Genomic DNA, 27,947 nt, shown 5'->3' on the forward strand with positions numbered 1-27,947 from the left:
ATCCTACTGTGCATCCTTTTGGATTATCTTAAATTACAGCTTCATAAGTCTCAGTGTTCTAATATATGGGTATCTATCATTTTTTTACTTTGAAAATATCAATACATTGACACACACACACACACACACACACACACACACAATGACTTTTTTTTTTTTTAAGACCAAGTCTCGCTGTGTCACCCAGGCTGGAGTATAGTGGCGCGATCTCGTCTTATTGCAACCTCTCTCGCCCAGGTTCAGGCGATTCTCCTGCCTCAGACTCCTGAGTAGCTGGGACTACAGGCGCATACCACCACACCCAGCTAATTTTTGTATTTTTAGTAGAGATGGGGTTTCACCATGTTGGCCAGGATGGTCTCGATCTCCTGACCTCGTGATCCACCCTCCTTAGCCTCCTAAAGTGCTGGGATTACAGGCGTGAGCCACAGTGCCCGGCCAAAATTGACTTTTAAGAAATATCTGTGGTATATAGGTGCTTGTTATATTCTTTTTATATATATCACATATATTTTTATAAACGTTTGAAATATCTTTAAATAAAAACTACTAGTTACAAACAGTATTCTTCATGGAAATTAGAAATTGATAATTGCTCATTTATGGAGAGAATGGCTAAAGGTTTGTGAGTATGAGAGTAAAAAAAGTTGGAAAAATAATATTGCTGTACAGTGCTTTATTTCTGAGAGTGGGAGAAATGTTCTTTTAAATAACCTTCACGTTCATTAACATATTGTATTGGTTCATTTTCACACTGCTGATAAAGACATACCCAAGACTGGGCAATTTACAAAAGAAAGAGGTGAATAGACTTACAGTTCCACATGGCTGGGGAGGTCTCACAATCATGGCGGAAGGCAAGGAGGAGCAAGTCACATCTTCTGTGGATGGTGGCAGGCAAAAAGAAAGAGTTTGTGCAGGGAAACCCTGCTTTATAATACCCCCAGATCTTGTGAGACCCACTCACCACCACGAGAACACTATGGGAAAGACCTGCCCCCATGATCCAGTTCTCTCTCACTGACCAGGTCCCTCCCACAAAATGTGGGAATTCAAGATGAGATTTGGGTGGGGACACGGAACACAGCCAAACCATATCACATATACTCCTCAGCAATGTATTCTTTGTTGGAGAGATGAACAAGGTTAAATATTTTAGGAAGAATTTACTAATTCATTCCAGTTCAGAAAAGATTGATCTGAAAAGTCTGAATTAGAAAAGAGTTTAAAAAGAAAAATGATGCTCATATTTTCAGTAGGGATAGAGAAGCTGGGATTAGAGAACTTAGAAATGCTTTAAGAGGCAGATAAATATAAATATCAATTTATTTGTTGCTTAATATGATTGGCAGTGTTCTGGTTTCTTAAAAATAGCATTACAGGCGGTGGTTCACGCCTGTAATCCCAGCACTTTGGGAGGCCGAGGCAGGCAGATCACAAGGTCAGGAGTTCGAGACCAGCCTGGCCAACATGATGAAACCCTGTCTTTAGTAAGATACAAAAAATTGGCTGGGCGTGATGCTGCATGCCTGTAATCCCAGCTACTCGGGAGGTTGAGGTGGGAGAATTGCTTGAACCTGGGAGGTGGAGGTTGCAGTGAGCCAAGATCGGGCCATTGCACTCCAGCCTTGGGCAACAGGGCAAGACTCCATCTCAAATAAGTAAATAAATAAATAACAGTTGGATTCACTCATAGAAAGCCAAAATACATACTTTGTAAAGATCATTTTTACTCTGCATTTCTTTCTCAAACTTGTTCCTGTAGACCACATCAATGTAAACAATCAATGAGAGGCTACTTCTCCATTCCTTTTCTTTCTTATTTATGTATTTTTTTTTGATGCAGAGTCGCCCTCTGCCACCCAGGCTGGAGTGCAGTGGCTCAATCTCGGTTCACTGCAGCCTCAACCTCCCAGGCCCAAGTGATCCTCCCACCTCAGCCTCCCGAGTAGCTCAGATCACAGGCTTGTGCCACCATGTCTGGCTAATTTTTTTGGTATTTTTTGTAGACACAGGGTTTCACCATGTTGCCCAGAGTGGTGTCAAACTCCTGGGCTCAAGTGGTCCTACCTCCTCGGCCTTCCAAATTGCTGGGATTACAGGCATCAGCCACTGCGCCTGGCTGTTGAAATTATGTGCCAACTGAAAAAGCGGATTTCGGGAGTGGCCTCAATTTGATGAGTAATTGTTCCTTCCCGTGAGTGATTCTCTTCTTGTCCTTTTTTCAATTGAATACATCATAGGTCAAATCAGAAGAAGTCTTTGATGAGTGGGTATCGAAACTTCGCCATCACAGAATGTATCGTCAGAATGAAATTGCCATGTTTCCACATGAAGTTAATCACTTTTTCTCAGGGTCCACCGTCACAGACTCTACATCTGGGGTGTTTGACTCCATTTCAAGTAGGAAGGTAATGAGTGTTTTGCCAATAATGAATCTGAGAACGGGGTGGCTTTTTTTTCATGGAGTCCTATCTTGGGAGCTGAGTCTGAAGAAGGAGAGGTTTTCAGGGACAAGCAGGTAGGCTTGGGGTGGTATTTAATTAGTCTGTTTGCCCACTGAGTCAGAAGCAAGACCAGACGAGCATCTATTATTTGAGGGGGACAGTGACTGAAGAATGAGGAGGAATTTAGCATCTCGGAATGAACTAGCTTTGTCCTGACTGGTTTGAGTTTGGTTTCCTTTTCTGGTTGTAAACTACAGTAGGTATGCATATAGCTATGCAGGATTGCAAAATAGTTCCAAACATTTATTATTTTGGTGTTATTATTAATATGTGATAAAAGAAGAAAATAAGGTCCACCATTCAAGCATGCCATATCATAGCATGGTATGGCCAAGCCAGGGTGATAGTCAGAGGTCTTAGTACTTAGCTAGAAGCTTCTTCCTCGTTATAGGCAAATGGTGTCCATTAGTGACTAACCCACTCTGTTATCCTTTACCTTAACATGTCTCTGCTGGGCTCTGTTTCCGTTTACAATGTGCTTTTGTCATCTGTGGAACAGCGTAGCAGTATATCAAAGCAGAATTTATTTCAAACTGGAAGCAATGTATCATTTTCTTGCGGTGGAGAGACACGAGTTCCATTATGGTTACAGTCTTCAGAGGACATGGAAAAATGCTCCAAAGGTAGAGTGACTTGAAACCTCTGCTTTCTGTCGTGGCTGTTAGATGATACTGGTTTGATGTTTACACTTCAGGTGCATTTGTGTCCTTCCCCTTTCTTGTCCACATTCCCTTCCATATTTTGCTTGTAAAAGTTGCACCCATCATCAACAAGAGACACTCTCCTTGCAGATCTTTGCATCTTCACCTGGCTGTACATGCAGACAGGTTTCTTCTTCTGTTCCTTCAGTATTGATGCCTGATACTGATGCCTGATTTCCACATGGGCCTCTAAGTCAGTCTCCAAGGGCAGAGTCTGACACACATCCAAGATTGAGAATCATTGTGCTGGAGGTGAGGGGGTGATCAGATGGAGATCTTCACGACTTAGGTGTTCTCTACCCTGACTGCACATTAGAATCACCCAGAGGGCTTTTAAAATGCAGTAATACCCATTCCCAGTCCTCTGTCTCAAATGATCTCTTTAAATTGGTCTGAGGTAGGGCCCGGGTATCACTAATTTTCCAGAGTTCCCCAAGTGATTTTGATAAGGCGCCTGCCATAAGGAAGCTCAGCATTCTCAACCTTAATTAGCTAAGACTGACTTAGGGAACTAAAAACCGAAAAGATCCACAGTGGGATTGGGAGTGCTCTGATTGAATTGTCTGGGGTGGGATTTAGGCATATATAATTTAGAAGATTTCTCCAATTGATTTAAAAGTGTAGCCATGATTGAGAGCCACTGTTGGAGAAAGATACCAGGTGGCAGCCTTGAAAATTGCATTATCTCTTGTTGAATGTAGGTAGTATCACCCTTGGGACCATGTAGGCTTTGCCCCTCCAATAAACATCACTTTTGAGCTTTACTGAGTGACAGCTTGTCAAAGCAGTCCCTGGAGCCTTGTCTCTGGAGCAGCAGCATCCACCCGGGAACTTACCAGAAATGCACATTTTCAGGCTCAACCCGGATGTACTGAATCAGAAACTAGGGGTGGAGCCCAGTGAGCTATGGTTTAACAAGGTCTCCGGGTGATCCCGATGATATGAAAGTGTGAGAGCCTCTAGCTTAAGGCATTTGGGCCTGTATTCTTTAGCAGAAACATCCATCAGCATCCAGCGAATCGCAAATTATGGACTATCTTTTGAGTTAGCAACTGGGATCTGGTTGGAGAGTCCTCTTATGTCCTCTCAGGTCCATCTACAGAGGCTCATTATGATCCTCAGGCAGGTCCATGATTGACAAAGTTTTCCTTAGAGACTGGTACAACTTTCATTTTAGTTTTATTAATGTGCATTAGGTCCTGACAAGTGGATAGCGTCAGCATATTACTACAGGATTAAACTTAATGATGATGATGATGTTGGCTGATTTATTTAGTTTTTACTCTGTGCCAAACACTCTTCTAAGAACTCTGTAACATCAACTCATTTAATTCTCACAACTGTCTTGTGATCTACGTGTATAATTATCCCCATCTTTGTGATGAGGAAGCTGAGGCATGCAGTTTTGCAATTTTCTCAATAGTTACAGTTCATTAAGTGGATTCAAACTGAGGCAGCCTGGTTCTCAAGATTTGTGCCCTTAACCACTAGAGTCTACAGCCTTTCCTGTAAAAAGGGAAGTAAAATTTCCGATCCTTACAGATTAAAAAAAAAATCAACTACAGATAAATAAGGAAAAGTAGCTGGCATGGGGACAGCAGTGATCCCCCTTGCTGGTGGAGCATTGTGAGCACTATCCTCTTTTCCCCCACAGATCTGGCGCACTGTCATGCCTACCTGGTAGAAATGAGCCAGCTCCTGCAAAGCATGGATGTCCTGCATCGGACATACTCGGCACCAGCTATCAACGCCATCCAGGTGAGCCCGACTCCTCTTCTGTTGACATTCTGGCCCTCTTCTGCTTTCCTTTCTCCTCCCAGCCTTTCACTAACAGTGGGATGCTGTGGTCAGTTGCTTCAGCCAAAGTCAAGGGGATGGAGGTAGTCACCTTGCTAAGCATTTATCCTTATCGGTTTGGTGGACTTTACTGTCTGTGCTCTCTTTCCTGTTTTGAAACAAAGGGTGGAGCTTTTGAAAGTCCCAAAAAGGAAAAAAGATCACAAAGGAGGTGGCGGTCCAGAGCTATTGGCAAAGATGCTAAAGGAACGCTGCAGGTAACCATTGCTTCCCCCGACAGACTGGTTTCTTCATTGGCCCTGCTCTGCATGCCATGTGCCGGGAGCTGCCTTGACTCAGCTAGGAGAATAGATGAGTGAATATTCTGTAGTTGTTCTTTCCAATGTCCTCTGCAGAGAGATGAATTGAATCGCTTAGACTGTTTGGGTGCTAGGATATGCACATAATGGATCGTGGGCAAGGGAGAGAATATTTTCTAAGGGAAAAAGGGTGTGAGGTTGCAGGGACTGCTGCCATTTCTAGGGCTTTTGGTTTCCCCATCTTCACTGTTGAGCCTGCCTGTGCTCTTCCCTGCTTGTGTTTGTGCCTTGTTTTGTGGCTGCAGTTACTGTGTGCTCTGACCTATGTCTTCTGCTCATGCTCCATGGATTTGTCATCCCTCTAAGCCCACAGGCATGATTCTCTGGGCACAGGACATGGTGTAGATTCTCCTTGGCCTCTTATCTCCAAACTCCCAATCCCTCATCCAGGATTCACTGTGTCATGCATGCGAGGAGCTTTCCCAGTGCACAGCTAAGCCACAGGCCAAGATTTGCAGCTTAACTGTTGCATATTAAATTGCAACATTTTTAGAATCAACATAAATCTCAAGCTTCTGGTTAGGTCACCTGATACACTCTTGTATACTCTTTGGTTCAAAGCAGTTTATGGACCGAAGATAAGCACTTTGGAAGTAAAGAATGTTCCATGTACAAATGAAGGTCATTTGTTTTGTAGAAGCCCTAGGTGCAAAGGAAAGCGTTTTAAACCTATCCATTACTAACTGCCTGGATACATGGATGATGATTGCCAGGAGGAAGGAATTGAGTATACATGAGAAAGCCTGGCAGCTTTAGCTGTCATTTTCAACCTAAAGCTTTAATGCTTCTATCGTTCCCAAAAGAATATGTGATTTCTCACCCATTTTTAGCTCACAAGAAGCAAGTTGCTGTGGAAAGTGTTGTCTTGAGTTCTCATTTTTAAAAATAAGTTATCACTCAGTAGAAAGACCTACCTATAAAATGTTTTATGTTACTGTATTTCAATCTTAGAATCAAGTAAATATTCTAAGCAATCTGCATCTGAAAAGAAATATCTCCCTTTGGTGTTACTTCAGGTCCCCAAACCTTTTTCTGGCCCAGTAAGACTACACTCCTCCAATCCTAATTTGTCAACACTAGATTTTGGAGAAGAGAAAAATTATTCTGATGGCTCTGAAACCTCATCAGAGTTTTCTAAAATGCAAGAAGACCTGTGTCATATTGCCCATAAAGGTAAATGAGTTTTCTTTCTTCCTAATGTGTTTGGTGAAAATGTTAAATGCATGTCTGAATGTGAGATGTCCTTAGAGAGGGTATCTTAGTTGGTTCATTTTCGGCTCTATTAAGATTTAGGGAAACTGAATTTTTATTTTATTTCCCTGGTAGTGGAGAATGTATTGGCAAGAACTGTCTTTTTAACCTTGTAGGGGAGACAATGAGAGAGAGTTAGTACTTTCAAAGCTGAGCAGTTCATGTGATGCTGATGGGAGTGTAAATTGGTAATTTTCTGGAGGGCAATATGATATTATTTTCCCACTGTTTTAAAAATCTGCCTATCTAGTAATTCCACTTTGAAGAATTCATTGTAGGAATTAACTTAGGATTTATCCAAACAAAGTATCCATTTTGCATTGTCACATCAGAAATTAGAAATAGGTATTCAACATCATTAGCCATTAGGAAAATGCAAATTAAAGCCATGATGAGATATCACTACACACCTATTAGAAAGAGCCAAAGTTAAAAGAAAATATAGTATCAAATGCCAGTGAAAATGCATATGAATTTAATCTATCATACATTTCTTGTAGCTATGTAAAATGGTGTAGCCACTCTGGAAAACAGTTTGGCAGTGTTATATAAAACTAAACATGCATTTACCATGCAACCCAACACTCATTTCTGAGCATTTGTTCCAGATAAATGAAAATTTATGTCCACACACAAATCGATACCCATGTTCAGAGCAAGTTTATTTGTATTGGCCAAAGACTGGAAACAAACTCAAGTGGTTTTCAACAGATGAATGGTTAAACAAACTGTGGTACATCCATACAATCGAATACTACTCAGCAATACCAAGGAACAAACTATTGATATACATAGCAACTTGGATGGATCTCAAGGACATTATGCTGAGAGAAAATAGCCAATCTCAAAACATTACATAGTATAGGTGTATTACTCCATGTTCATGCTGCTGATAAAGACATACCCGAGACTGGGTAATTTATAAAGAAAAAGAGGTTTAATGGACTCACAGTTCCATGTGACTGGGGAGGCCTCACAATCATGGCAGATGACAAAAAGCTTGTCTTACATGGTGGCAGTCAAGAGAGAATTAAAGCTCAGTGAAAAGGGAAACCCCTTATAAAACCATCAGATCTCATGAGACGTATTTACTACCACAAGAACGGTATGGGGAAAACCGCCCCCATGATTCAATTATCTTTCACTGAGCCCCTCCCATAACACATGGGAATTATGGGAGCTACAATTCAAGATAAGATTCCCGGGGGGGACACAGCCAAACCGTATCCATAGGGTTCCACTTACATAAACATTTTGAAATGATATAATTATGGAGATGGAGGAAGTAAAGGGGAGTGTGATTATAAAGGGGTAGCACAGGGGATCTTGTGGTGATGAAAAGTTCCATACCCTGATTGTGGTGCTGGTTACAGGAATGTGGACATGTGATAAAACTGCATTTACTTATACCCACACACATATAAATGGATCAGTGCATGTAAATCTGGTGAAATCTGAATAAAATCTGTAGATTATACTAATGTCAACTCCCACATTTTTACATTGTATCATAGATGTGTAAGACGTTAACTACTGGGAAAAACTGGGTATAGGGTATGTGGGACTTTACTGTTTTTGCAAGTACCTGTAAGTCAATAATGATTTCAAAATAAAAGGTTAAAAAAATAGAAATAATCTAAATGCCAAACAATAGAAGATTGAGTTTTTTCAAAAATGTAATATAATAGAATATTCACTACTGCTAATAATGATAGCTACTTAACATCGAGCACATAACTGTCATGTCAGGTATTTGCTAATTACTTTACATGCATTATTTTAATTCTAGCTGTAGCCTGTGAAGTAGGTATCATTGTGATCTCTATTGCATAAATACTTGAGACTTAGACAAAATAACAGCTTTCTGAGGGTCACATAGTTATAAAGCAGCCAACATGAGACTTGAATTCTCACCTGTTTGACCCCAGAGTCCGTATTCCTTACCTGGTATTTCTCTGCTCTTACAGATGGAATGGCCAGGATTATTTTTTATAGACATAGAAAGATGTCCTCAGCATAAAATGTAAAGTAAAAATGTAAGATTACAAAGCAATATATAGATATGATTCTATTTCGGGCACATATAGGTATACTAAAAAGTCTGGAAGGATATATACCAACATTTTAGTGATGGAGGCTGGAGTTATAAGTTCTTATTTATCTTTCTGCTTAACTTTGTTTTCAATTTTCATCTATTATTTCTTAAAGAGAAAATGGATTTAAAATGTTTCAGTAGGAGGGCAGTGTGTAATGTGGGAAGAGAAAAGATATTCCCTCTATTGCCTTCCTTTCCTACTTCATATTTTTCTTTCGTACATTACTGATTATTTCAGCTCTCTCTTCCCTTACATATTGGATATAAGGTGGGTTAGAAGGAAACCATTTCATCCTTTATACAGATTGCCACCTTGAATACTTGTCCTAATTACCGTTAGAATGTTGCCAGTATTTTGCTGTGCTATTGTACAGTCCGTCTGTGAAATGGCAAGAGTTACCTGGCCCACCCTTAAAGGCTCTTCAAAGAATTTGAAGAATTAAAATGATCAGCTGCAGTTAGGGCATCTTAAATTTTGTGGGAGGAAATTCCTATAAAACATTGTTACTTTTTAATAATATGAACTTTAAAAAAAATGAGAAGATAATGCCTCCCTACACAGAGGAAATGTCCTGAGTTTCACCTACATTGAAGAAGCTCCCTCCTCAGTGGGACAGAGGTCGCCATATTGAGTGGATCCATTGATCCAGTCCTCCTGCAGAGGCCTCCACCTTGTTGAAAGTCTGTAATGGTCCCCAGCCAGCAGTTCTGTCTTTCCCACTTTGTGAAAACCTGCTGGCTGCAGAGCTGCCACATACCTAGCCTGGGCCAAGGTTTGTCCTGGAGAAAGGTCCAACGCAGTTATTCAACGGTCGTCTGAGCCCTGTGGGCTTACAGACAGCAAATTCCGCAGGGAGCCTAACAAGCTGTTTCATTCCTGTGGTTTTACAGTACACTTGCAGAGATGGAAAGATCTTCCTTTTCCTGGTTCAGGGAGTCTCTTACACAGATGGTAATGTGGGGGCCTCAGAGAATAAAGACAGCTCTCAGGTTTGTGCTAAGTCCTGTGACCTTGCATGGCTTCTCACTTCCATACATTCAGACTCGAAGCATCTTGACCTTTTTTCTTGTGTAAACCTCGTTTTGTTACTGACAGTATCTGTTGTACTTTCTCAACTGCATCACTATTCTGTTGACTACAACTCCAAAGCAGCTGAACTAAAGGCAAGAATCCCAGTGATGTAACATAGTCTCTGTGACCTTCAACTTGTTAAATGCATCTGAATTCTCCTGGTTTTGTAGATCAAATGGTAGGGAACCAATATACACCCATCCTAGTTTTGAAGTCCTTATTCTATATTATAGACTGTGAGTTTGATTTTTATGGCATATTGTTGAACCAGTTGTTGGCTTATGTTTCTGTCTTTGTGTGGATGTTCACACACATAGAAGCAGAGAATGAAATGTATTGAAACCTAAAAGTCTTAAGTAATTTTTGTTGCATATATTAGTTTTTATGTTTCCCAAAATACATTTTATGGATCGCTTTGCACGTACAGTACTTCTAAAAACGAAACAAAAACTTCATGATTAAAAATGTTTGGAAAGCACTGCTGACTATGGTCTCCTTTTGGATTTACATAAGAACAGTAAATAATAAAGGCCCTGAGAAGTCCTGCAGCAAACAACAACAACAACAACAAAATCTGTTGGCTTTGTTTAACTCAGTGACTTTCAGTGTTATTTGGGAATCTTCCCCCCTATTCCCAACAGCTATTAACATCCTGGAATTTAAGTTTCTGAGAAACATACTTTAAGAAACAATGTAAATAATAAGCCTTTTTTGGAGCTCCCTCTATACTGGCTAAGTAGGCTACCTCTGTTACTGACTAGCTGTGGAACTTCGACTTCATTTATTAACCTCTCTGGCCCTTGATAACCTGTTAAATGTCATATAGTAGTTGTCCTGACTCTTTTGATTCTCAAATTCTGTAGTTATTTTCTTTGATTATTTTACACTGAATAGAGTCCATACTATTGCTTATTGTTACCAGAAAGTTTTCTGAGAGAGTGCTCTGTTAGCAGAAACAGAAATGATCAAACTTGGTGAGTAGATTTAGGATGGCAAAGCAAGGAACAAGACAGGACTAGGGTCAGGTGTTCCAAATGGAAGCGGATATCTGTGTTCTCTGACTTGGAAGGGAAGCAAATGATGTTTTAGGGACACTTTTCCTACAATTGAAGGAAATCATTATTCACAAATGTGAAAGCTAAATAGAACAAAATCACAATTGTATTTACCTATTCTTTTCTTCCTGGATTATTTCTCTGTGTTTGAGTAGTAATTATTGAGTGGTCATTTTATGAACCATTTTCAGCTTATGGAAGCATTGAATAAAAAGCCAATTGTGTTACAATGATACCTCTTGCATAGATTAAAAAGCTAGAACAGATATATGACTCAACAAAAAAAGCCAAATAATTTATTGTTCATAAATTAGAATTCAGCATAAATGTGCTGAGCAATTAGATTCATAAGTAGGACCATTTGGTAAAGTTACCTAATGTATCTAAATCAATTCAGATGGAATATGGGTTGAAAAGTATTGTAAAATCATGGGCATCCTGTGAGGTTTGAAACTTCTGCAGATTACAGAAGATCAGAGTTTCCCAGATATATTAGGAATGTTAACATTTTAAAGAAAATTCACCTAAAATTTGGTTTCCAATTAAAAAGGGGGGAAAATGAGTCTCACTGTTTGTTAGGTGCTCTGTGATAGTAGGTTTTCTCCTTGCTTAAAGCACTCCTCAGATGTGCCCATTATCTACATGTACAGATGTAGAAACCAAGGATTTGTCCAAAATATAAATGGCAACTGCAACTAAGTGTTAGAGGTAGGATTTAACTTCTGGCTGGCCTTATTAGAGAATTTCTTTCTCCTGTACCACACTGCTTTCTAGAGCAGTGCCCATGACATTCATAACTGCTTTCTCCAAGATCTTATTCTTTCCTGATGCTGAGAAACTGCTAAAGAAGGAGCATATTAAGAAGTAGAGCTCAGATAAATTGAGTCCACCTGTCCTTCAGTATTGACTCTCACTATCCAAACATTCCATCTACTTTAGTCTCACCATACTAACTCAATAAAAGAACAGCTTGGAAGCCTTAGAAACAGAAAAGTAGTGACCACCAAGAGTCACTTGTGCGATGCTTATGATGTTCCATTCTGTAGATGCAACTCAAGACTTCTTATAATCAAAGACTCAACCTGTGCCTGCCTCTCGTAGTCCAGGAAGGGTATCTGAGAAGTGGCTAATGACAATTTGGGAAAGAGATAAATAAACATAGATGCCACAGTTGCCTTCCGACATTTGAACACCCAATGAAAGAGGAAATACCTCCTGTTTGACAGTGAAGAGACACTGAGGCAAATGTCTTAGCAGCAGGAAGGACTTTCTAAGTCCCAGAGCACAATGTACCATTTTAGGAGATAGCAAGTGCTCTGACAAGCATGAGCCAACAGACCATTTGGCAGGGAAGCTGGAGATGTGAAGAGTTGGTCGTGTTGTGGGTAGGTGGCTTTGATAATCTATGAGGTCCTTCATACCTCCGAGCAGCTAAGATTTTCTGTGTGGCTTTATTTATTGTCAGGTAACCATAGATGTGATGCATTCATTTGAATCTTCTATTTTTTAAGGCTGTTTATTTGTCTTTAGTAAACTTAGATTCGTGTTAGAAATAAGTAAGAAAACACTCCTGTCACAGAGAGTGTTCCTGACTTTTGGGATCCGGTGTCTTAATTAATGTAAATGTGGGGTCTCTCATGAGCAACCTCTGATCGTTGCCCTGTGTGTGGCGGATCGTTAGGTGGCTGTGAATGACTATTTTAACATCCCGAGTGGGCCTTAATAGTCGTTTAAGAAATTTAGTACACGGGGATCTAGTCTTCCAAACCCTTTTTTCAGATGATTTAGGAAGCGTTTTATACCTTACAATAAAATATAATGACTGTATGAGTTTCTTTCTGCTTATCTTACACCTGCTGCAATCTTGTCAGCTGTACCTTTTGAACCAAATATTGTATATTCTGCCAGTTTTAAAAATTTATATAGGACTCTTCTCATTTGGTGGAAAGCCTTGCTTTTCTGTGGGTCACCTGGAAGCCAGAGGAATTGATTTGGAAAAGTGGCAGCCAGCTGAGTGCCACATTTATTTTATTTGGAGCAATAAACAGGACAGTGGAGAGGTAGCTCCCTGGGGGATCCGCTGAGATGGCCATGGGCATCTTGTGTGTGTGGCAGGCAGGGGAGGGGCATAGTGCCTATCTAATAGGACACAGGATGTAGTCCGTAACTGTGTGGCTTCTGCGCTCCTCCTGTGGCTGTTCTCCTACGACTCCATGGATTCTGGCCAACCCCTCATTCCTAGAATTTCTACCCTGTGTGCAATTATTTACAAGCTTTGTCCTGGCAAAAGATTAAAGCGTCCTCTAGAGCTGCTGCCAACGTTTCAAGAGACTGCAGTCACCATCACTTTCATCCTCATGTGTTTCCTTCATTGGTATCACTATGATTATTGCAGTAACACTTGTTATTTATTACATACCATGCATTGTGTTATGTGCTTTACCTGCATTCTCTCTCTCATTCAATCCTCATGACAACCATTTAAAGTAAAAGTTATTATCCCCATTTACAAATGTGGAAACTGGAGTTCAGGCACATCATTTACTCATCCAAGGTCATGGAGTGAATAGATGATGGAGTAGGGAAGAATCCAGGGCTGATGGTGGAGCCCCAGCTGTTGGTCACTCTGTTGTCCTGCCTATTATTTTGCTCAATTAAATTGTTTAAAGCAAAGAGCTAAGTGTGTTTCATAGGCATTGCTAGAAAATTTTAGTTCCATTTGACCCCCATCTTCTCTTGGCAGAGGCAGCACCATTGTGTGTGTGTGTGTGTGTGTGTGTGTGTGTGTACACAAATTGTGACTTTGTTAAGATGTTTCATGTCCATCACTAAATGCCACAACCTCAGGCAAGTTCAGCAACAACATATAGAGAGGTTTAGTTGTCCTCTTTGCTATTAAATGAAGTAAGTCAATAATGCCTATTTAGTTTCTGTGTTACTAAATAGGCCACTCTTGAATAACAATACCTCTAAAAATGCAGCCCTGTGGAATTCAGTAATGTGCTAGGTCATTTGAGAAGACATGTGTCTGAGTCTCTTCCGTCTTCCTGCTCTTCTAAAACAAAATATAATCAAGGAGATTGGAAAGATAATATTGAAATGTGATAGCCACGATCAGTAATTTAGATAACAGCTTCCTCATCTCTAGGAAGTAATTTGTACATGATGTGATCAAAACCTAATGAATAATGATTTTTTTTTTTTTTTTTTTTGCTGTATGTGTTAATGTTTTTTAAAACTTCAGTTCAGGCATTGGAGGCCATAGTGGCTAAGCCCTCATTGTACCTGAGTGCTCACTCAGGAACAGAGTAGCTGAATGCCAGGGTTAGAGCTGGGGGATTCTGGCTCCTGCAGCTGGAAGGGCTAACAAGCAAGAAGGTAGACAATAAGACCTTGTTTTGAAACAATGACAAACTTATAGAAAAGTTGCAAGAATTATACAGAGAACTTCTGTATACCCTTTACCCAAATACTTCATTTTAAATATTTGCCACATTTATTTTATCACTCTCTCTACATACACACTTTCACTTTTCAGAACCATTTGAGAGTAGGATTCATACACCACGTTGTTCTTCATGGCTTTATACTGTAGTATATAAAATAGGAATACTCTGTTATATAACCACAGTATAGTAATCAAATTCAGGAAATACAGCATTGAAACAATTTTATCTATTCTACCTTCCATATTCAAATGCTGTCAGTTATCCCAATAATGCCTTTAGTATCATGTTGCCCCTTGAGTCAATTTCATTGTCATATCTCTTTTGCCTCCTTTAATTGGGAACAGTTCCTCAGCCTTTCTTTCTGTTTCATAAAATTGACACTTCTGAATAGTATAGGCCAACTTTTAAAAATAAAACACTTCTCATTCTGGGGTTGTCTGATGTTTCCTCATGATCAAATTCGGATTACATAGCCCTGGCTGGTATGCACCAAAGGAGATGTTGTATCTTTTTCAGCGTACTTTACCTGGAGGCACATGGTCCACCTGAGTCTCACCGATAGTTAATATTAATCACCTGATTAAGGTGCTAATTTTTCTGCTGCAGTGTTAACATTTCCCCTGAAAAACCAATAAGCTTTGTTTTTAACCCTTTCCAGTCTTTGGGGATACAAACAAAACAAAACACAGATCATTGACGATCCAGAAGCAAAGTCCAAATGTCAAAATATCCTGATGATAAGTCATAAAGTCATGAGACGTTATAGTGGATAGGGGCCTTAGAATTGCCAGATGTGTGTCAATGGGAGTTAGTTTTAATAGACTTAATTTTTTTCGAGCAATTTTAGGTCCACAGCAAAATTGAACCAAAAGTGCATAGCCTTTATAAGCCCCCTGCTCCCATGTAGGCACAGTGCCCCTGCCATCAGCATCCCACACCAGAGTACTGCATCTCTTACAGTCGATGAACCTACGTGGACACATCATCATCCAGAGGCCTTAGTTTACATTAGAGTGTTTTACATGGCAAATGTGTTTTTCAAAAGTCAAGGTAGAGTGTGCATTTGCTACACTCAAAATATTCAGGGCTGTTACTTTGCTTATTTCTTTTAAAAGAGATAGTTTTTTTACGGTATTTTGTTTTTAATTATGCCTCCTTATTCCTTTTTATAATGATTATATCTCTATAGTTTACTTCACTTTAAGGTCAGCTTTTAATATCATGTCAGCGGAGAGAGAGAAACTGAAGCAGCTGATGGAGCAGGATGCCTCCTCCTCCCCATCTGCTCAGGTCATTGGTCTGAAGAATGCCCTGTCATCTGTAAGTTACATGTCTGCATCCAGGAATGCCTGAGATGTGTCCAGGCTCATGAATGTTTTGTAATTTCTATTTCCATGGTTGTGTTGAAAATTCAGGAGAAAACCAAATTATCCGAATTATATTGTAACCTTTCATCAAATCTGTTTATACACCAAAACTTGCCTATCCAATTCTTAATAGCTAGTATTTTATTAAGTGATACCTTCTTTAAGTTTGGTTTCCTCTGACTGATCTAAATTTTTTTGTTTCTCTAACATTTTTATTGTACGTTTTTGTGTGTATGTGTGCATGTCTTACAGACATTTTTCTGTTAATGCTTACAAAATCTGACAGTTTGGAGGAAATTTTATTGGCATGAGACACCACAAGTTTAGCCTTACTTTCCAAATGACAGGTGGCAGAGTGAAATTTCCAGATCATGCTCTTACCTTCTCTATTGCAAAGCACTGATCCTGTTTACTACTCTTTGAAAGACATGAGAGCTATTTTGTTTGATTGGATAGTACAAGGCATTTAGCTTCCCCACCCCGCCCCACCTGCTGTGGCTACAAAGAGATGAGTCACATGAAAGTGCCTGTCAGGCAATCACTATACCTTCATAGTAACAGGAAAATCACTGACATGGTCCCAAATGATTCTCAGCCATTCTGTCACTCATTCTCTCTTTTTTTTTCATCAGTTTCAATTAATTCTTCAGAATAGTTAGGCTCCATTAAAGTGCCATGTCCTACCTCGATTTGAATAAAGTTATCTGGATTTTTTTTTTTTTTTTTACCCTACATCTATTAGGAGGCTAGAGAACTTTTGAAATATCATACTGATTTGGTTTTACTCTTTTCCTGTACTTTGGTATTACTACTTTAGAAAAAGAAAGAATGTGTGCACATATGAAATCACCATCTGAAGCAATACTGAATTTTCTATTTCAGGTCAGGTAGGGGAGATGAATTTTAGGATCTTGTAACCAGAAGCCAACACAGGCATTGAGAGAACTAGAAAATGTTGATTCATATTTTCTATTCATCGTATTGCTAAGAAAAGTGATGCTTTTGATATAATGTTAGTGATAAATCCTTTGCCAGTAGCACATATAGTTGTTGTAGAATATGTAAGGAATATTCACTCATGGACCATTCCAAGTATGCTATCTTCAAAAGAAATTAAAAATAACATTGGCTTGCTCCATATATAAAAAGAGTCTTAATGTTGTCTTAAGGTCACAGATAGAATCGCCCCCTTTTTATTGTAGCAGACAGCCATACACTGGGTGCGTGCCATTTTGGTTTGACAGAAGCAGAAGCAAAGTGTTTTTGGTTTTTTTTCCTGAGTTTCTTATTGTTCCCATTAAGCTAGCTTTTAGTGTATTTACAAAAGGTACCTCTGATGGGCTTCCAAGGCCCCTTTCCCCGTGATCTTCCTCTCCCTGCTTCCTCCCACAGAAGCCTGGCCTCATCTTGTCAATCTGCCTGTCTGGCCACTGAGACCTATTTGGCTGTGGTATCCTAGGCCAAGGCTCTTCTCACCCTCACTAAGGAATTCATTCTCACCCATATTCATGATTTTGGAAATCTCGGATAAAACTGAATGATCCTTTCTTTCCTTTTTGGCTTGGATTCACAATTGGGTTTAAGACTTGTTTTTTGAAAATAAAACTTTTAGAACCACATACGAGCTATCAGAATGGGTATGTCAGTGCTGTATGTACAGTGTTGCTATGTTTTCTTCTTCTGCCTGTGGCTTACAAAGGAAAGAAAAACTAATAAAATAGCACAATTTTCAGGCTGTACTAAGATTCTAGCCTCCGTACCACTGACACATTGGCCAGAATAAAGTGAGTACTCCAGAGAGATTGTTACATGTGGTTGTGTGATCTTAGCTCTTGTACAGTGCTTCTTAAGTGGTCCTCAAGGATTTTCAAATAACCCATATGTTCTGCGGGGACTGAAAAATAAAGCCAGCATCCCTGCTGGAGATCCAGGTAGAGGATTAGGCAGTGCCACATCCTTCTGTGCTTTCAGCAGGTCAGTCCTGCAGGCCCTGGTGGATGGAAAAGGCTCAGAGCTTCTTAGAAAAGAGTCAGGAACACAGACACATAGGCTGAATCTGCATGCAAGCACCCATGGAGCTGATCCTGTGAGTGTCTGGGAAGACAGTCAGGAGAACTTATCCCCTTCCACAGACAGACCATTGGAGAACAGTTGGTCATGAAGTGCACAGGAGTATCAACGTGAAAGAAGTAGCTTCCTTTACCTTTCAGTCACTTTCCTCCTAGTTGAGAGGTTGAGATAAGGAATGGGGCCTGCCCAGGGAAATACAAAGGAGACCTGGGGTAGTCTCAGATGCGCTTTTTATCTCACATTTACCCATTCCCAGAGCCATGGTCCTTAAGCCCTTATGCAGGTAAGTGAGGTTTACTCATTTCTTTTTTGAAATAAATTGCCTTGGTCCTGAAGAATGAATAGAACAATCAATACTCATATTGGAAAAGAATAAAAATCTTTCACAAAGTCCTACTTCCCAGCACACAGCACACTTTCTTTCTTTCTTTTTTTTTTTTTTTTGAGACAGGGTCTCACTCTGTCACCCAGGCCGTGATCTCAGCTCACTGCAACGTCTGTGAGCCTCCCAGGTTCAAGCAATTCTCCCACCTCAGCCTCCCCAGTAGCTGGGACTGCAGGCATGCGCCACTACGCCCAGCTAATTTTTGTATGTTTTGGTAGAGATGGGGTTTCACCATGTTGGCCAGGCTGTTCTCGAACTCCCGACCTCAAGTAATCTGCCTGCCTCCACCTCCCAAAGTGCTGGGATTACAAGTGTGAGCCACCATGCCCGGCCTCCAGCACACTTTCTAATATCTGATTCAATGGGTATGATAATTAAGTAACATTGAAATATGTCCAATCATAAGGGGTGGGGACAGCGTATTCTTCAAAGCTGATAGAAGCCTGGATTCCTTAGGAAGGGATTTGACCAAAGAGACTCCAGACCACCGGTCTTACCAGAAGCTGACAGTGTCTGTGACTTCCCTCTCTGTCACGCTTACCAACCCTCCTTCCACGTCTGGAATGAGAAAAGAGAAGGAGCATCATTTCCAGAACCTCCAGTGTGTCATCTCCCAGGCATCTCAGAACCAGTATCCTCTTGGAGAGCATTCAAGGAAAAAGTCCAGAAAGTGTGCTCTCAGACCACATCACCTGGAATTTCATCAAGCTCTTAGAGATTGCTCCTGCAGGGCCCACTGCTGTGCTTTTCTGAAACATCCCCATTTATTAACAGAGCCCCACTATTTTAACATGTTCCAGGCCCTAGCACAAAACACAGATCTTAAAGAACGCTTACGCAGAATCCATGCCGAGTCTCTGCTCCTCGACTCCCCCGCTGTTGCCAAGTCGGGTGACAATCTGGCAGAGGTGGGTAGGTTTCTTGTCTGGTAATGTCTCCTCAGCTGCCACCCGCTCCTGTGATACCATCTGTCCAGTTGCACGGCCTCCCTGCTTCCCCTCGTGGGTGCTGTTCACCTCTCTGCCCTCCTCCTCTGGGTGCTGGCCGCAGCTGGCTCATGGATTGGGGTCTCGGGCTCAAACGCTTTCTTGAGCGTATGCTGCTAATTGCATTTTTAAACTGCTCCCTACCCCTGAACTCTTCTTTCTTTTGTATTTCTTCACCCTGTTTCGCTCCTAAATGTCACTCCTTTCACTAAGTGGTACTGGAGTGGGAACTATAGAGAGAGAAACATTTTCTCTTGTTACTACTGAAGAAACCTGCATTACTCTGACCTGCAGTATCTTGGTTCCCTGCCAGCCTCCTCCCCCTCTAGCCCTTTCTCTGTGGCCGTTCCCGTCTCCCTTTTCTGCAATTTTATTTTTCTTTTATAGAATGCGGCTGTACACTCTGAGGGAAAAACATACTTCATTACAATTAAAGTGTCTCTTGGTCAGTTAAAAGTATGTTAAAAAGTTCTTTCCTCAAGACTAGGGATGTTTATCCAAAATAGTCTTTGCATGTTTAAAATGAGAAATTTCAGAAAAGTACAAGTAGGTTACTCAAAAAATAAGTAGGAAAGAGTAATGAAAATAAAAACTGTTTTTAAGCTATTTTTTATATTATATGCCTGCTTCAGATATGCTAAATTTTTATTAAGAAATGAATTAGACTGAGTACACTTAAAATAAAAAATATAAGGCAGGTAATAGACAAGAGGTGTGTGTTTATATTTTTTTAAAGAAGTTTGTAATGTTTAATCATAATCCTTCATCCTTCTTTTCCTGTCCTCAGAAAAAAACCAAACCCCTCACACACCTTCACTCCTTGGAAAGCCATTGTGCTGGGTGGTGAGGCGAGTTGAGGCTGAAGTCAGTCAGTATATGGACTGTAGGGCCCCGGGCACCAAACCCATTTGGAGACCATATGGTGCCATGTGTGAACAGGCCCATCCGCTCTCATGAGCCTCACCCTCTGTCTGACAGAAGCTCATGGGGCTCTACTACTTCTGAGGCACATGCTAGTGGTTAAGTATGACATTCCTTTATAGAAATGCTACCCCCCAAGAGGTCACTTTTCAGATATTTTAGCCCAGACCTAAACTGTCACCTGCAGCATTGAGCACCTAAACATTACTTACGGCGCCTTGACTTTAGGCCTGGGCAGGCCCTCTTTTGAATCTGCACATTTTCTAAAAGCAGGACCCAGTCATGGCCAGGATCAGCCATTACTGACCAGCTGCCACTTACTATAGTATTCTCTGGAGTTTGTGCATGTTTTCAGACAGTTATTTACCTTTTTAATAGTATTATCACAATTTACTTATTGAACAGGTAATTAAATACATAACCTTCATTTATTCTTTTATGAATTTATGCTTGACATGTCTACTTGGAACTGTTTGTGTTTTGGAAAGGAAACCAAAATCACAAGTCTTTTAAAATACATGTTTTTAAACTATATATTTAAAATGCATATTTTAAAACTGATCTTAAAAGTAACATACCTGAACTGAAATGCTGTACACTGTCCTTGAGAGGTAACAATAACATTCTTCAAACATACACCTTCCAAAACAGCCTTCTTGAGTCTAGATGCAGTTGTCATCTGTATCTATTTCCTCATTCAGAAATTTTCTGTTTCCCTTATTTTTATCCCTTTTATCGTGGAGTGACTCAGGCTAACTTTCCCAGCAAAGGTAAAGTTATTGTTGCCTTCAGGACATAAGTAGGAAAGTAAGTGAAAATGGCCTCCTAGACTGAAAACTTGACTCCAGTTAACTTTTTTTCAGTAACTCTGTTACCTCTGATACTCTATTGGGAAATGACAGTCTCCAACAATGGGGTCAGCCCAAGGTGCTCTCTTTTTAGAACTCTCACTTTCTTTGCTCACTTTGTTACCTTTTCTTTAGCCGCATATATTACCCATCTTTGGTGTTGGGCCTGGCTAATTGAATTCTAAAATGCCCACCTTTTTAAAAATCAAATTACTCCACAACCTCTAAATTTCTCCTGTTTTATATTCCTGAATGTGAAGATTTAATATTATCAAGTTATCAGTTCTCAGATTATTTTAGATTCCAAATGAAAGGGCAAGTGACTTTGGGAGGTAATACCATACTATATCCAATGTCCATTTAAGAGACTAAAAAAGGCCAAAACTTTTAAAGAAAAGTCTGGAAGAGAAGGGAACTTAATTCTTTTAATTGTCTGCTTGCTATATCAGTATGCACTTGAATGTGTTACCTCACAGAATCCTAACCATGACTCTGTGAGGTGGGTGGTGGTGGTTTCATTTGAGAAACAACAGAACTAAAACTCAGAGAGGTTAAATAACTTCCTCCAGACACACAGCTTGTAACAGACAGAGCTGGGATTTAAATTCACATCTAATGAGGCCAAAGCAATTCCTTTCTCAATAGTATACACTGCTAGATAATGAAGAACAGTATGCCAAGCCAGAAAATAAAATACTCATTGAAGGTCCAGCAGTTAAAATAAGGTGATGATGGGTAAGAATGGGACGGAGTAACTCTCTTAGGCATAAACATTATTTTGTATATAAAAGAAATAAAGATTATGGTTCGAAAAGGCATCAAAACCAATGGCAAAGAGATGGATTATTTAATAAATTAGGTTGGCACAGCTCAAAGAAGTTTATTACGTTATTATTATTAATTACCATTATTTTGGAGTTGCCCAGCCTGACCTTGAACTCTTGGACTCAAGCAATCCTCCTGCCTTGGCCTCCCAAGTAGCTGGGATTATAGGCACTCACCACCCACCATGCCCTGCTCAAAGCAATTTAAAAAGAAGTTTAAATCTTCATTGCATGCTAAAATGAATCAAAAGCAAATTCAAGTTAAATATAAAAATTCAAACTGAAAAATAATTAATGTAAATATCAAACTGCTAGAATAGAGAAGATTTTCTAAATTGGGGTACAATAGAAAAAAATTGCAAAAGAAATGTTGATTAGATCTGTCTTTTAGGAAAAAGTAATGTGTGTCAAAAAAAAAGACAAATAATAGATTGGGAAAAATATTTTCAGTGAAATTGACAGACTGAGATAGTGCTAAATCAGTGATAATGTTTTTCATATGTAACCAATGAACAAATAATATCAAGTAACTTAAAACTTTAATAAGTAAATGGAAAAAGGCCATAATTCTCTGTCTCTCTCTCTCTCACACACACACACACACACACAGAGAGGGGGGAGAGAGAGAGAGAGAGAGAGAGAGAGAGGGAGATAGGTATGGGTTTTCTTTTTTTTCTTTTTCTTTTTCTTTCTTTTTTTTTTTTTTTTACTTATTTTGCAATATTTGTAAATTCACAGGGAAGTACGAAGAAATGCAGAGGGAGGTCCCATGAACCCTTCATCCAGCCTCTCCCTACATTAACATCTCTACAAGCTTGTTTTTTAAAAAGGAGTAACTATTCAGCTTAATGAAAATTAAAACAGATTAGCTCAAAAGTTTTCTAAATTATGGTATGTAGTGCCTTTAATATAGAAAAAACAGAGGTTTCCTTACTTGTTGATGTGATTAGGTAATATATATTTTGCCTTAAAGGTTATTAATAATTCTACTTCCAAAACTTGATTCTAAGAAATAACATGATACAAGCAAAGATATATTTACAAACATACTAAACCATTTTTGCAAATCTGTAAACATCCCTGATTTTATTACTCTGTGACACAAATATATAATAAAATATTTATCAATTAAAGTTCATTGTCTCAAAGAATTTTGAATGGTCTGGGAAATGTTCACAATATAATGGTTAGTGAATGAAGCAAACAATATGTAAACTGTCTATCCCAGTTTTTCAAAATAAAATTTGTACACAAATATTTTAATATGAAAATACCAGCAAGTTAATAGGGGCCACATCCACTCTCACATTCATACAATGGGACTTGAAGTGATATTTATTTGCATTTTTTAATTTTCTGTTTTGAATACATATTTTTGTTTTCAGAATGCATTTTAATTTTGAAAAAAACTATCTTGCAATGTTGTTTGGGCAAACTTTGTAAAATTACATATATAGAGATATGAAAATAGCATGATTATTTCACAAGAAAATGTATCAAAATGCTTGTAGTGGTTGTTATAGTGTGAACTGTGAATTTTCCTTTCCCTCCTTTCTCTCTGTTTATGTAACTTAGTGGTGTCCAATCTTTTGGCTTCTCTAGGCCACATTGGAAGAAGAAGAATTGTCGTGGGTTACACATAAGATACACTAACTAACAACAGCTGATGAGCCAGGAAAAAAAAATTCACAAAAAAATCTCATAGTGTTTTAACAAAGTTTACAAATTTGTGTTGGGCCACATTCAAAGCCGTCCTGGGCCGTACGTGGCCCCCAGGCTGTGGGTTGGACATCCTTGATTTAACTTTTTGTAATGTAAGCAATAGATAAGCAACCAGTCATGCATTACATATGTGAAAGGAAATTATTGAATTGAACTGACTGGGTTAATATTTTAACAAATGAGGTCCTGAGTTGTTTAAGACACCAAGCTGGAGACTTGGAGCTGCAGCAGTGCTGATGAGTTTTCAGTACATACAGGAAGACACCAGAAAGGGCTAGGGGCTAGGAGTATTATTTTCAGTGTTGGTCAGCCAGTAAATCCTTCGGACCCATCAGTCTAGGAGGAGGAAGATACAGAGAGAGCGGGAGTGACTAGTAATAAATTAATGAGTAGAACAAGTAAATAAATCATGAGCATCTCTTGTGACAGGAGCACACAGAAGACATAGGACAATTCTGTTGTTTGAGTGAGTGTTACAGAAGCTGTTCCTTATGATGTTTTCAAACTCGATAGCTTTATGTCTGGCTCTTTTGCGGAGAGAGACCTTTTCCTTGAAGTTAACAGCTGTGATACAGATTCTAAAGTGATCTCTTTGTTAGGGTAGAGAAGAGGCTAGGTTTTCAGAAGGCTACATGGGTATTAAAATGGGTAGGATCATTAATACTTTGGGCAGATGCCTTATTTAGGAAAAGGATATATATTTCAACAGTTTGTAGATACATATTTACAAACAGAAGCAATCAATTTGTAAAGGGACCTTTTATTACGAAAATCTGCTCTGGCCCTCCTGTGCGTGGCATCCCCTCCCTGTGAGACTGAGGGGTGTGTCCTGAATTCAGACAATTTCTGGGCAAGATATAATCTGCCTTTTCCCGCAATTATTCTGGATGACATGGAAGCAACTCCTTTGTTATCCCAATAAAAAATGTGAGTGGTTTTACTACTACCTGTCTACTCTGAAAGAAATCAAATCATCCTGTCCTGAATCTGTTCTTTTTCCTCAACTGCCAGCTCTGTGAAGCCCTGCCCAAACAAAATCTCTCTAATCAGAATCAATCTCTCCACTTTGCCAGCACTTTGTCTATTCTACAGGCCTGGTCTGATATGTGTTGGATGCATTTTCTCACCACTCATTCAGTCCACAAACGTTGTCTGGTTCATTGTTATATCCTGCCATGGCCAGCTCAGCACTTTAGTCCTCCCCAGAGGGAAAGTCCAGACCCAGCGGAGTGGAGAATGGAGGGTCATGCGAGATGAGAAAACAATGATATTCTGTTGTGTTATTTGTACAGAGGCTTATAAAGAGGACTGGGGACTTCCTTTCCTTGCAGAGTCATTGTGGGTGGAAAGAGACAGACAAAGAGAACTTATATCATTCATCCATGAATAATAAATTATCTGCTACCAGGGTGCTTCTGGACCAAAACACACTGTGTATTTGTCAAGGGACACCTTGACAAAAGTCAAAGCAGCATATTGTTCCTTCAGAGAGCATAGAGGCAGAAGAAAGCAATGTTGCTGTGAACCAGCCATGCAAGGACATGCATTCAGTGCAATGCAGAGGAGATTTTAGTATAAAAAGAAACATCCAGCAGTGGTAGCGAATAAGAGGATATGATTCAGAGAGCATTGGAATTTTTCCCTTTTTAAATGGAACAAAGAGTGACCTGGACAGTTGTTTTTTGCCTTGTGATTTGTTGCATGTGTGTGAGAAGTGATAGTGCCTGTAAGTGAGGTGCCCATACTGGGGGAGAACTTTGTGTTTTGCATGAGGCTCACTTCTCAGTGTTGGAGCTGACCTCTGCTTTGAGTTGCTTATTTGCATGGGCCTGTGACCTTGTGTATTGTGCAACTAAATCACTTATTTTCTTTTTCTTGAGAATGTTTCTAAATGTATACATTTTTGGTTTTGTTTTTCAAATAGGAAAACTCCCGAGATGAAAACCGAGCTCTAGTTCATCAGCTTTCTAATGAAAGTAGACTCTCCATCACTGACTCCCTTTCCGAGTTTTTTGATGCTCAGGAAGTTCTGTTATCTCCAAGCTCTTCAGAAAATGAGGTTTGAGCAATGTTTACAGTTAGGTGCCTCAAAAATCTCTCTTGTTGCTTTGCTGGTTAATCTGTTCAGTAAACAGTCCATAATCAGAAACACTAAACTCAGTGGCCCTTTTTAGTCATTGTATTCTGAGAGTTCTATCATAACTCATACCCAAAAATGATACTGTATGTGAGAAGAAAAAGTAAAAGTAGAGAGCATTGGATATTTTCTCATTTCTGTAACTTGATGTGTTAAATTTGTTATACTTTTTTTTTTTTTTTTTTTTTTAAACGGAGCCTTGTTCTGTTGCCCAGGCTGAAGTGCAGTGACGCAATCTCAGCTCACTGCAACTTGCGCCTCCCAGGTTCAAGTGATTCTCCAGCCTCAGCATCCCAAGTAGCTGGGACTACAGGCATGCACCACTGCGTCTGGCTAATTTTTGTATTTTTAGTAGAGACTGGGGTTTCACCATGTTGGCCAGGCTGGTCTCAAACGCATACTCCTAACCTCAGGTGATCCGCCTGCCTCAGCCTCCCAAAGTGCTGGGATTACAGGTGTGAGCCACTGTGCTTGGCCTCTTTTTTTTTTTTTTTTTTTGAGACACAGTCTCACTCTATTAGCCAGGCTGGAGTGCAGTGGTGTGATCTCTGCTCACTGCAACCTCTGCTTCCCAGGTTCAAGCAATTCTCGCACTTCAGCCGCCCAAGTAGCTGGGGATACAGGCGTGCACCCCATGCCCAGCCAATTTTTGTATTTTTAGTAGAGACAGGCTTCCTCATATTGTCCAGGCTGGCCTCGAACTCCTAGCCTTAAGTGATCCACCCGCCTCAGCCTCTCGAAGTGCTATATTTCTTTTCAAGTACAGGTTAATAATTTTGACTTCTACCTATTTAATAATGTAATATGTCTACTGCAGAGAAGGAAATTAGCATCCTGTATGTTTCTTAATCATGAAATTTAACCTACATTGATTTATAATATATAATAATTATATTTTTTTCATAGTGTGGTTATTGTAATATTGGTTTATAGCATTATTTGTTTTAAATTGATGCATAACAATTATACTTTCCTGAATAGCAGTTATTATAGTATTATAGTTAATATTGCTTTGTGTCAGTGTGTACTAGTAATGTTACCCCTTAAATATAGACATAGTCATCTTGTTTATGTATTAATTCCCATAGAAGATACTTTTTACACCAATAGCTCAAAGACAAATTGTAACTCCTTCTACTCAAACACTAATAAATTCTAAAAATACAGTCAGAATAAGAATCTTTATAATAACAGTCTTGAGCTTGCTTGCTGTTCTTGTGAGAACTAATTCAGAATGTATAAGAATTTTAAGAACAGGTATTTGTTGTGAACACCTCCTTGGCAGATTGGTATATGGACCTTTATGAAAACAGTACCCAAGAGTATTTATAGTGTGGGACTCATCATGTCTGATCATTTTTAAGGGTTTTATGAAAATCTGGCTCTTGTTTATTCTAACTCTAATGAATGTTATTTCTTCTTTCCCATAGATTTCTGATGATGACTCGTACGTCAGTGACATAAGTGATAATCTTTCCTTAGATAATCTCAGTAATGATTTAGATAATGAGAGACAGACTTTGGGTAAGATTTACATTATTTAATCTCTGAAAAGTTTGGATTTTCATAGAATACTAATATGTTGTATAGTTAACTCTTGAACAATATGGGGGTTCAGGGGTATATGCTGATACCCCACACAGATGAAAATCCATGTATAACTTTTGACTCCCCAAAGATTTAACTACTAACACTCAATTAACACATATTTTGTGTGTTATGTGTATTTGAGACTGTACTCTTACAATAAAGTAAGCTAGAGGAAAAAAATGTTATTTAGAAAGTCATTAGGAACAGAAAAGGTACTTACAATTCATTAAGGGGATCATCATAAAGGTCATCATCCTGGTCATCTTCATGTTGAGTAGGCTGAGGAGGAGGAAGAAGAGAAGGGGTTGGCCTTGCCTTCTCAGGGGTGGCAGAGGCAGAAGAACACCTGTATACAAGTGGACTGATGCAGTTCAAATCTGTGTTGTTCAAGGGTGAATGGTGTAGAGGACCTGCTACAAGCAAAGAGCTCTAGCAAGTACTATGTAAGAAAACTAAGACATGGACCCCACCCCCTAGGATTTTATAATCTAGGAGAGGAGACATGTGAAAGATGTATTAATTCAAATAAATTTGTCTGCTTGTACAAATTTTTATTTTTATAAAGTGAGTGTATGCCAATTATATGAATATAAAAAACGTAACAGATACTTTTTTTTTTTTTTTTTGAGATGGAGTCTCGCTCTGTCACCCAGGCTGGAGAGTACAATGGCACGATCTTGGCTCACTGCAACCTCTGCCTCCCGGGTTAAAGCAATTCTCCTGCCTCAGCCTCTGGAGTAACTGGAGAATACAGGCACGCACCACTATACCTAGCTAATTTTTGTATTTTTTGGTGGAGATGAGGTTTTAC

At 39.4% G+C, this 27,947-nt stretch overlaps 1 protein-coding gene across 9 annotated transcripts in view; it reads left to right on the forward strand.

Annotated features, from left to right (window-relative positions):
- The window catches only part of OSBPL3 (oxysterol binding protein like 3), a 185,324-nt gene that overhangs the window by 112,201 nt on the left and 45,176 nt on the right, over positions 1-27,947 (forward strand). For 4 of the 9 annotated variants that reach the window (XR_013415907.1, XM_015133885.3, XM_015133884.3 and 1 more), the window contains 9 exons: positions 2,244-2,411; positions 3,007-3,130; positions 4,863-4,966; positions 5,170-5,262; positions 6,381-6,537; positions 15,476-15,606; positions 18,909-19,016; positions 25,334-25,468; positions 26,977-27,070. Coding sequence is in view for 8 of the 9 variants with exons in the window: in XM_015133885.3 (XP_014989371.3) it covers positions 2,244-2,411; positions 3,007-3,130; positions 4,863-4,966; positions 5,170-5,262; positions 6,381-6,537; positions 15,476-15,606; positions 18,909-19,016; positions 25,334-25,468; positions 26,977-27,070 (1,114 nt within the window). In the remaining variant the exon portion in view is untranslated. The remainder of the gene's footprint in view (positions 1-2,243; positions 2,412-3,006; positions 3,131-4,862; positions 4,967-5,169; positions 5,263-6,380; positions 6,538-15,475; positions 15,607-18,908; positions 19,017-25,333; positions 25,469-26,976; positions 27,071-27,947) is intronic. The other 5 variants (XM_077998012.1, XM_015133887.3, XM_077998013.1 and 2 more) reach the window with 3 other exon arrangements.

Source organism: Macaca mulatta, chromosome 3 (assembly GCF_049350105.2).
Source record: "Macaca mulatta isolate MMU2019108-1 chromosome 3, T2T-MMU8v2.0, whole genome shotgun sequence".
Classification (NCBI taxonomy): domain Eukaryota; kingdom Metazoa; phylum Chordata; class Mammalia; order Primates; family Cercopithecidae; genus Macaca; species Macaca mulatta.